The following is an 11,956-nucleotide window of genomic DNA, read 5'->3' on the forward strand; positions in this document are numbered from 1 at the left end:
AGTGTATCCTCTACCTACCCCAAAAATCATCCCAATCAACCAATCAGGCTCACCACCGTTCAAAAATATAGAAAAATGGACGGTTGAAAATGTCAGCGAACGGCCCTCATCCCCTCCAGACGAACTGCACGTGAGGCCCACCTTAGTCATCTTTCTGGATCTCACACATGTGCCATGTGGGCCCATATACAAAGCCAAGCTATACACACGTGTTAGGACTTGGGAACTGAGCCCCCACTTAAAATAAATACCCATGACAAGTCACGAGTCGCGTTACCATAAATGGCGGATTGCTCACCCAACTACCAATCTCAAACGCACATCACGTAACGTTGATTGCATTAATGGCCCACCTGCTTATACTACAATCAATACCTCTTTTTCTCCATCTAACCCGTATTTTCCCTATAAAAACAGCCACTGATCAAAGCTCTCTCTCTATCCCTCCTTTCTTGTCCTCCCTCTCGATCACAAACGAACTATGTCCCCATCCAACGGTCAAGATCTCGTCTACGATGTAAGGATGTCATCCGTTGTGCCTGCGTCGATCACCGGTGGGAACGTGGTCCACCAGCTTAGCAACATGGACTTGGCCATGAAGCTTCATTATCTACGAGCCGTTTATTATTTTAAGAGCGATGCGATGGTGGGCCATGATATCTTGAGCTTGAAGAAGCCCATGTTCAAGTGGCTTGATATCTACTGCTCTGTGGCCGGCAGGATTCGGCGATCGGAGTCTGGGAGACCGTTCATCAAGTGCAACGACGCTGGGGTCCGGATCTTTGAAGCTATGTGCAGAGTGACCGTTGATGAATGGCTCGAGATGGACGATCCATCTCGACATAAACTCCTCGTATCTAACCAAGTCCTTGGCCCACAATTGCAGTTTTCGCCTTTGGTCTACGTTCAGGTATGTCATCCAACCGTTGGATTATGATTTTGAATTTTTGAGGAATGGTACCATATCATGTACGCTCAAAAAGCTCTGTTGTATAGACGTGGGTGCTCGAAAATCTTTGTGGGACCCACTATGATGTATGTGTTTCATCCATGCCGTTCATCCATTTTGATAGATCATTTTAGGGCATGTGCCCAAAAATGAGGTAGACCCAAATCTCATGTGGACCACACCACATGAAATAGTTTTGACTCAATTTTCACCAATAAAAACTTTCTAGGGTCCACTGTAATGTTTATTCTCCATCCAACCTCTTAATTAGGTCACAAAACACGGATGAAGGGGAAATATCAGCTTGATGCAACACTTTTGTATCCCCCGAGAAGTTTTTAACGGTGAACGTTCAATCACCATTGTTTCCTATGGTATGGTACATCTGTGATTTGGATCTGCCTCATTTTGTACTCTTGCCCTAAAATCGATGGACAGCATGTATAAGACACGCAATCAGGAGCATTATTTTAGTGGAACGTTACATGGGTGGGCCATCTCTCCCCGGCAGAAATGATTAATGAACTCGAAAGGGATTATTAGATTAGAATATAAGCAACGGTTCTCATTTAACGAGCAAATCTGGCAAGAATTGGATGGTTACAACTCGTTAATCATCATGATTTTTTGCCGATGGCCCATCCAATTTGTAGCAAATCAGGTTAATGGTCCCGATCACAATACATGGTAGCCACGTGTACCGTGTAGATGATGCTTATTTGAACTTCCATGAAGTTGCGCCGCTTGTGAGAGGAGAAAATGAAAAATAATCTTATGCGGCATGTGAACCTTCATGGATCAGTAGATATTTATTGAACGGTTAAAAATGTAAAATATCAACGGTCCCACTTCAACAAACAAGTGTCCATGAATCAAAGGTTAGGATTGTTTAAACAAATTAATTTGGGGAACGATGCTGTGGCGCTTACCATGATATTACTCGAGCTTTCGATCTACTTCATTTTTTAGCTTACCCTCAGGGACCGTTGGGTTTGGCAAGTTGCATGATATCAAAGTAAGTGGCATACGTGGCTGTAATTCAGCCATTAGATCACGTGATGCCATATCATGCTAATCCATAGCAGATGGGGGGAGATATAACCTTCCCTTTCAATTAATTGGAGGTGATCCTTTTTGTATTATCATTCTAGGGCGTGAGCCCAAAAAAGCAGTAGTTCGAAGGAAGCGGATTGCGTACTGAGTAAACCCTGTGGGGCCTAATATCATTCATACATTTCATCCGTTCCGGCCATCCATTAACCAGATAATTTTAGGGGTTCAGCCCAAAAATGAAGGATATCAAAAACTCAAGTGGAACACACCCCATGAAACAGTGTGAATTGAATATCTACTGTTGAAAAGTTCTTGGGGGCCACAGAAGTTTTAGATCAACCTTAGATTTGGTTTTTCCCTTCATCCATGTCTGTATGATCTTATGAACTGGTTGGATGACAAATAAACACCACTGTGGGCCTTAGGAATGTTTCAATGGTGGAAATCAATACTTCCACTGTTTCCTGTGGTATGGTCCACTTGAGCTTTTGATATATTTAAATTTGGTCTCAACCACAAAATGATCTGGAAAAACGGATGGACGCCATGGATAAACTACATGCAGTCACGATGGGCCCAACAAAGTTTGCTCAGTACCATAAGAGGTTACTCAGTATGCAATCCGATTCCTAGTTTGAAACTTCAAGTGGACCACACCACAAAAAGCGGTAGCGGTTGAGTGTCTACCATTGAAAACTTCTTGGAGGCCATTGAAGTTTTGGATCAAGCTAATATTTGTGTTTTACCTTCATTCATATATGTGTGACCTTTTGAAAAGGTTGGATGATGAATAAATATTGTTGTAGGCCTTAAGAAGTTTTCAATAGTAGCCGTTTCATTCTCATTGCTTTTTGTGGTGTGGTTCATTTCAGTTTTGAACTTACTTAAATTTTGGCACCTACCCTAAAATGATCAGGCAAAATGCATGGGTCACTGGCTTGGCCAACTCCACACAACAGTGAGTTTTCGAATTTGCAATAATTACTTTTTTTCGCAACACATTACCATAGTATTTACCCATCCAAACATGCCCGTAATGGTCTGTCTGGTTTATTATTAGTTATAAATAACTTTTTAACTTAAAAGTACTCAATCACTGAAGTTAATATTTTTTGGATTTTCAACCTTTCATAAATTTTTGAAAAGAGCCATTGGGAGAGACAGAAGAGAAGGTGATAAGAATATTGTTTACATATCAGCTTAATAAGTAGAAATCAAGATTAACTACTTAAGGCACAGGTAGCTTATCTTAAGTAACTAACAATCCAAATGCCTTCCAAATGAGCGGAAAAAATAAAAATATATGCATCAAAGTAACCCTAACACCTGTTATCAAGGTCATTCATGCGTACCCAAGAATCATAGTAAAATGAGGTATTAAGATTTGATTGGTGAGCCTTGTGCGCATGAATTGAAGTTAGCAAGTTCTATGAGTCCCATCATGATGTATGTGTTATACCTAAACCTTCCATCCATTTGGTGAACTGTCATAAGGCTTGAGCCAAAAAATAAAAGACATATCTGACAAGAAAGTGGACTACACTGAAAAAAACATTGGGGGATTAAATGTCTACCATTGAAACCCTTTTGGAGGCCACAAAAGTTTCGGATCAATGTTAAATTTGTTTTTCCTCTTCATCCAGGTAATTTTGACCTTATGAATATATTTGGATGGAAAATAATCATTATGGTAGACCTTGTGAAACTTTTAACAGTGACAATCACTATCCCGTTGCTATTTTTGGTGTGGTTCATTTTAGCTTTAGATATGATTCAATTTTATTTTTTTTGACTAATACTCTAAAATGATCTTGAAAGATTGATGAACTGTGTGGATATAATAAATACATCATTGTAAGGGCCATGTAACTTTGATCTCCTTTGAACTGTTCGTACAACTCAGCTCTAGGAGGGTCAGCGGTTGCCTTCGCACGACACGTAACTACACCAACTATATGGCTTGTGTGTTGCCTTCGCATGACACTATTTACACTAGTTTTATAGCTTGCTTGTGGTACACCACCCAATTCACCTTCCTTTGAAGGAACGCGGATTGTGTCCTACCCCACCCGCCTCCCAGCTGGAGAGGGGAAGGACATAATCCGGATTGGTTTCAATGGCAGGCGTTCACAATGTAATTGGACTACATCATTACAATTTAATGCAGTAATACTGACCAATCTCAGTTCAGAAAAGCAGGATTTTACTACTTGTGGAGTATCCGGATTCCTCTTATTAAAACATCATTGTATTATGTACGGAGCTTCCTTCTTTTCCGCATAAGCCAATTACTCTGTGGGGCCAAAAATAGTGATAAAAAAAGGACATCTACGGTAAAAGTTATTTCATTCAACGTTAATGTCTGTCATATAACTCATTTATGAGAAAAACATTAATATTAAGACTTAAAGTTTTCAAAGTACGCATTTCAATCCTATAGTTTTTGGTTTATTCTATTTACGGGGTGTTTGGTGCATGAACTTAAATGGGATCATGTGGGATCATAATAACTTGTGAGCGTTGGGTCGTCGGCGGATCAGAGTAATACACCAAATTTAATGGATTAGAATAACACACCGAATTTCGTTTTCATGTTTGGAATGTATGATTCCTGTCATTGTGATGTGATGGACGTGGATTGCATACTACCCCACCGGGACGGTACAGGCAGGGCTCATGGGGGTCACCATGATGTAAGTGCTTTATCCACGCAGTTAATTAATCGTTCTTCTCGTATCATTTTAAGGTGTGAGCCAAAACACGAGGCAGGAAAAAGTCTTAAGTGGACCATAAATTGGGGATTGAACGTCCACCAGTAAAAACTTCTTGAGAGGTAAAGAAGTTTCAAATGAAGCTGATATTTGTTTTTTTGCTTCATCCACGTCTACGTGCTCTTATGAATAGTTTGTATGGTTAAAAAATAAAAATCACAGTGGCCCTTAGAAAGGTTTCAATGGTGAGTGTCATTATCACTACAGTTTCCTTTAATGTGGTCCATTGGAGCTGTGAACCTACTTAATTTTTTGGCTCACACCTTAAAATGATATGAGAAGAATGATTAACGGCGTGGATAAAACACTTACATCACAGTGGCCCCCACAGAGCCCTCCCTAGACGGATTATCGTACGAGCAGGGGTAGGACATTATCCGCGTCTGTAATGTGATGTGATGTGATGTGATGCAGAGATATCACGGACGCCGATTGCGTCATACCCCATCCCTAGCCCCAAACAGGCAGTTATGTGGGTGGCCCACCGTGATATATTTTTACATCCAAGCCGTCTATTCCTTTTTCTCAGATATTTTAAGGCGTAAAAACAAAAATGAGGCAGATCCAACGATCAAATGGACCACACCACATATTACTCTTGCATTTAATGCAACCAAATTTATTATTTGGTGTGGTCCACTTGATCGTTGGATCTGCCTCATTTTTGTGTTCATGCCTTAAAATGATATAAAAAAAGGGATTGACAGCTTGGATGTATAGATACATCAGGTAATCGCCTATTCGGGGCTAGAGACAGGCGGGGGTAGGATGCAATCCGCGTCCCAAGAATACATGTTAGGAAGTTCATAGGAGTTTTTGAAATTAGATGGTGTACAGTGTCACACACCACTGAATTTTGTGGTGTGTTTACATCACCAAGTTCCGTGGGCCCCACCATGATATATATGTTATATCTACATCATCCAATATTCATTTGGCAAGATCAGTTTAAGTCACGGACAAGAAATGAGGCAGATTCAAAGCTCAAGTGGATCACAACACAAAGCATCGGGAACAATGATTCCTACTCTTAAAACCTTAATAGGGCCTACCATGATGTTTATTTGTCATTCAACCTGTTCATGAGATCACATACACATGGATGAAGGGAAAAAACAAATATAAGAATATTGGTCCAACCTTCAGTGGGCCCTAAGATGTTTTCAATGGTAAACGTTCAATCCACACTGCCTTTTGAGGTGTGGTCCACTTGAGCATAAGATCTGTCTCCTTTTTGGGTTCATGCCTTAAAATGATCCTGTATAATGAATAGATAGTGTGGATATAATACAATCATCATGGTGGCACACCACCCAATATGTCACCAAAATTTTCTCTAGATGTGGTGATGGATATTCCAAATCCAAAATGGATACACCATATTCATCTTCAATCCTCGAGGCATAAATTGTTGGATACACCATATTCATCTTCAATCCTCGAGGCATAAGCACAATTTTCAGAGTTTTAAATTGTCACTGATTGACTACCCTGGCTAAACACAAGTGTGTGATTAAAACGTGAGATTAGAATGTCTATTCCATCTAATTTGTTCTAATGCCATGCACCAAATAGGCCCTTAAACTTCAAATCTATTTATTTTTCAGCTTATACCTTGAAATGAGGTCATGGAAGGAATAAATGGCATGGATTAGTACCATGCATTGTGGGGGCCTAACAATTTTTATTATTTTGCCTCCAGGATGTGAGTAAATGGTATCATTGGTATCATTATTGCATTGGGAACTATGCATATAATTGTACAAGTAAATAATGATTACTCATTTTAGTTATTTATCTCTGTAATTGAGAAATAAAAAAACCCCTAAGAATATGAGCCCAAAAATGAGGCATGTAAAGGATTAAACAGGCCACATATTTGGTATTTGACGCTTACCATTAAAAGCTTTTTAGGGGCCATAAAAGACTTAGAGATGAAGCTGACTTTTGTGTTTTCCTAGAATATAGGTTTGAGTGACCTTATGAATAGACTGGATGGTAAATAAGGGTCTGCCTCATTGAAATGATCTAAAAAAAGAATGCAAGAAGGCATAGATAAAACCCATACATCTTAGTGGCCCTATAGAGCCCTTGTTTGGACTGATTTTCATCAAGGCGAGGCAAGATGCAATCAGCTTCGCCCTTTCACCTTACACATGGCAAGGAAGATGGTGAATCAATACCGTTGGCCTTGTGGAACCTACAATCAATCATGGATGAATGATTCTAGGATTGACATCTTGCCAGTTGATTCGAATTTAGGATTGGCTGGAGAATTTTAGGGTTTTTTTTTTTTTTTTTTTTTTTCTGGCCCCCCGAAAGAAAATGTGAATGAATAAAAGTTTTCTCTCTACCAAAATGGACACAACCTTTCATGGCTAGCAATTTCCTTATTTGCAAAAACATAAAAGTTCTTAAAGGGTTACTAACATATAAACTCTCTTTTTAAGTATCCTAAATAAACACTTACATTTTCATCTATTAGTAAGAAAACCCCTATCCTCAATGAACCATATGCATCATAAGTGGTTGGTTTAGATTGCATGGTCTAGATTGATCTTAGACCATTCACCATTAGTATTGAGCAATATAGGTCCCACATACCACCTATTGATCGAAGAATGTGTGTATGCATCCATTCACATGAGTGGTCTGGATTGCATGGTCTATATTGGCGTAGACCATTGATCAATGGTCTAAATTCATCAATATGGGTTCGACATGCTAACCGTTGATGGGGAAATGTATGCATGTCTACGTGCAACCAAAAGTCGAAAGATCTCACTTAGAATGCCCATCCTCACCAACTTTGGACTCCATTTCCTTTTCTCCTAATTTAGAAGTTTTGTGCAAGGAAGGAAAAAGTAACGAAAGCTAATGAAAGTGAGATGATGTGAAAAGAATATCTAAATGAGTATTTATAAACACATGGAAACATCACCAAAATCAATGGAAACTCTAGAATGCATGTCTCGTGCATAAATATGGATTTCTAAATTGTTGATATACAAGTATGATTAAGAGATATTGACGTTTAAAGCAAGCTTTGATCTATAATAATGCTTCTGACCTTTACTTTCTGATCTTCTTCCTATTAATTAATATTTATTGAATTTCTTTTTATATATAAATTTTAAACTTGTATTATCTTATGATTTTCAAAATTAGCATCAATGACACTAACGCCAGCATAGAATAACTGCCTCACCCTAACTTCCAACACGGTGTCAATTGCCCTACTGTGGATTGGCAATTTTCAGTATAAGCTTAGGTTGCTTTGACACTGTCTAGCTATCATAGTGAAATGCAATTTTTTTTTATATATATATATTTTTTGTGCTAGCAATAATGCCTCTAACACTTCACACTTCACTTTTAGACTAGTCACCCCTACTAGGGAGTCGATACGAAGATCTCAGTGTTGAGACGAAGTATCTTTGACTCAGTATACCAAGACGTCAATGCATATTCCCATTCATTACCTAATGATACTCTAAAAGGAAGACTTACGTATATACATAAATGTTTAGATTTATATATGTTGTTAAATCATGAAAAACTACATTATGAAAATTATAATTTATTTATTTTATTGACAATTAGCATGAATATATAAAACTTGTGAAAGAAAACTACATTATGAAAATTATAATTTATTTATTTTATTGACAATTAGCATGAATATATAAAACTTGTGAAAGATCAATTAAAAATATCTAGAGATCGTTATGTGTGTGTGTGTGTGTGTGTGTGTGTGTGTGTGATCATAAATAGTTATCTTTTGAATGTGATAAAATGCTAAAATTTAAGATACAGCAGTGAGATTTTAAAAAATAACGTACAAAAAGCCATATTCGATTTAAAGATAGGTTAGCAAAATTAGATGTGTAGACTCGTAAGGCCATACCCTCTAAGACGTAATATCTAAAAAAAATCAAGATGGTATGATAATCAGGTTGGCCACACGGATTGAGCAGCTCGAGGCATGCACCTTCTGCATGCTAATATAAGTCCCATGCCTTTTCCTCGAAAATGGGGGACACGGATTGAGTACTTACAGCGCTCTATGGCCCCATCATGATGTCTTCTATCCATGCCATTCATTTTATTTTTTTTCAGAATATTTTACTGCATAAGCCCAAAAATGAGGTAGATCAAAATCTCATATGGACCACACTATAGGAAAGAGTTGTGATTGAACACTCACTATTAAAAATTTCAAATTTTAGATTAAGCTTATATTTGTGTTTTTTCTTCATCCTAGTGTGCGTGACTTAATCTACAAATTGGATGACAAATAAACATTACAGTGAGCCCTAAGTAGTTTTTAATGGTGGGCATTCGCATCGCCACTGTTTTCTTGTGGTGTGGTCCACTAGAGATTCTAATATCCCTCATTTTTCTTACAATGCTGAGGGCATGGATAAAACTCACATACACCATGCGGGGCCCAGATAGCATTGTCAGTAGCCACCTTGCCACTGACGCTGTCAGTGTGAAATCAGCGTCCGATACAAGGACATTCCATTCATGGTGGCAAACATGGGTGGGAAGCTAGGTGGGGCCCACCGTAATGTTTGTGAGAAATTCACCCCGTTCATTCGGTTTGCCATCTCATGTTAAGACATGAACCCAAAAATAAGACGGACAAAAAACTCAAGTGAGCCACACGACAAGAAACATTGAGGATTAAACACTCACCGTTGAAATATTCATGGGTCCAGAGAAGTTTTGGATCAGGCTAATTTTTATATTTTCAGTCCATCCCAATGAGAATGATCTTATGAAAAGTTTCGATGGCATATAAACATCAAGGTGGACCGCAGAAATGTTTCAATGGTGGGAATCTCCCTCCCACTGCTTCCTGCCGTGTGGCCCACTTGAGTTTTGGGCTACCTCATTTTGAGCACATGGAACGTCCTAACATGACCTGGCAAAACGAATGGACGGGTGGATTTCTTACAAACATCACGGTGGGCCCCACCTAGCTTCCAAGTGGGCAAATAATTCTGATGGGGCCCATGTCTCAAAACCATCCGATCATGATCAAACGGGGCTGTTCCTTGACCATTGAATAAACGGTCCCACCACACATCCTATCCCTATCCGTAGATCTTTGATAATCTACGTATATGCAAAGGGAAGATCGATCTCATTTCATCTAACTTGTATTTTGGTGCAGTTCACATGGTTCAGATGTGGAGGAATATCCGTTGGATTAAGCTGGTCCCACCTCATCGGAGATATATTCACGGCTTCTATATTCATGAACATGTGGGGTCAGATCATGGCCGGGGAACCGTCAATCAAAACCGTCCATCTCCCAAGAACCGAAGTTGAAAGGCCCACCAAACCGGCTTCCAACCCTACAATCCCGCTTTCAGTGAAACAGGTCAATAACATTGGAGATGAATGGCTACCAGCCAATGCCTGTACAATGTCCACATGCTCTTTCCATATCACAGACATCCAGTTGAAGCATCTACGGTCCAAAATCTCCTATCAAACTGGGTCTTTTGAAGCGATCTCAGCCCTATTCTGGCAATGTGTGGCCAGGATTAGAGAAGAAAAGGAACCAAAGATGGTGACCGTTTGCAGAAATGATTCAAATGCTAAAGGAAGTGGGATCTTGATCAATAATCAGGTAATCAGCACCGTTAAAACAGATTCTCATGTGGCCAATGCTGAGTTGTCAGAACTAGCAGCGCTGATCGCTGGAGGGACCATGGATGAGAGCAAGGAGATCGAAGAGATGGTCGAGAGCGATGACAAGTCAGCAGATCTCATCATCTACGGTGCAAATCTCACGTTTGTGAACTTGGAAGGTGTAGATTGTTATGGGCTGGAAATGAAGGGCCAGAAACCTATCTCGGTCTACTTCGGCATCGACGGAGTAGGCGATGAAGGGACTGTATTGGTGCTTCCAGGACCCGTCGATGGAGGATGTGATGGTGGGGCCCACGGCGGGAGAATGGTAACGGTCATTCTACTGGAAAATCAAGTTTCCCTGCTGAGAAAGGAGCTGGAAGGAGAATGGTGTGCGGCTGGGATTTATTAAGCTTCATGTGGATGAAGTGTGTAAACTGGTGAAAGCAATCACTGATCCAGACCGTCCATCAGAACCACCACCTCTTGGATAGATCAGTCCCAAATCAAGATTGAGTGAACGATCCAAACCATCCAATTGATCGCAATATATCTACTTCACCGAACCTATCTAAGAGATGGTCATTTTGATGGAGGGTCTGGATTAGTGATCACCTTCACCGATGAGTAAAGGTAAACAAATCCCTGGTCCGAAATATCAGTATTTGCTACTATGAATGCCCGTACTCTTCTATTTTACAATGCTATAAACATATAGTACATGGCCCAGCATGATGTGTGGTTGAAATAGGTAGTGTGCGTGTAAACATGTGGCTGTGATCGTGTGTCATTTTAAAGAATTATATACTGGTGTTTCCTGTGATTCCAGCTCCATGTTTTTTTTTTTTTAATCTGGTGGACCACATTTGGAAAATGGGCCATGGTTGGATATTTAACATTTTGGCCCTTGAGATGATCCTAGCCATCGAATAAGACAACTAAAGCCAAAAACGGATGGTTTGTATCATACAACTAGAAAGGCTTTTGGGGTATCTCCAATACAGTGTGGGGTTACTGTATGAATGATTTGAACCACCAAAACGGTGGGCCTCACGGAAAGTTCATTCAACCCAATTTATATGGCCCATTTACAAAAGACATCCCATATGCAAAATCCTAACCGTTCAAAACATGTCCAGCAAATGGATTTGGCCCAGCTCTGCTCAGCTCGGCCAGCAGAATACCCCAACTTGAACTCGGCTCAACTCAGTCCTCAAGTTTGACTGACCAGCTCGGTCAACCGCTCAAGCCGATTTTGAGTCAAGCTTGAGGTCATCTTTCGAGCTGAGTTCGAGTTCCGAGCCTGCGAGCTAAATTTGAGTTTAAGTTTTATATATATATATATATATATATATATATATATATATATATATATATATATATATTGGAAATAGTACTATAAGGTCGACCTCAAAACAAAGCAGTTGACCAGGCAAGTGACTCGTTCGAGTCATGACAAGTTGCATCGAGTCAACCAGGTTTATGAGACAACCACAACAAGTCTTGTCCCGACTCAACCAAGTCATGCTCAAAAGCG

The 11,956-nt window shown here is 39.7% G+C and overlaps 1 protein-coding gene across 1 annotated transcript; it reads left to right on the forward strand.

Annotated features, from left to right (window-relative positions):
• Positions 1-414: 414 nt before the first annotated feature.
• On the forward strand, positions 415-11,242 carry LOC131229175 (protein ECERIFERUM 2-like). The gene is made up of 2 exons (XM_058225064.1): positions 415-910; positions 9,956-11,242. Exons 1-2 carry the CDS (start codon positions 482-484, stop codon positions 10,829-10,831), a joined length of 1,305 nt encoding a protein of 434 aa, XP_058081047.1. The 5' UTR covers positions 415-481; the 3' UTR covers positions 10,832-11,242.
• The last annotated feature ends 714 nt before the right edge of the window (positions 11,243-11,956 follow it).

This window comes from Magnolia sinica, chromosome 16 (genome assembly GCF_029962835.1).
Source record: "Magnolia sinica isolate HGM2019 chromosome 16, MsV1, whole genome shotgun sequence".
Classification (NCBI taxonomy): Eukaryota; Viridiplantae; Streptophyta; class Magnoliopsida; order Magnoliales; family Magnoliaceae; genus Magnolia; species Magnolia sinica.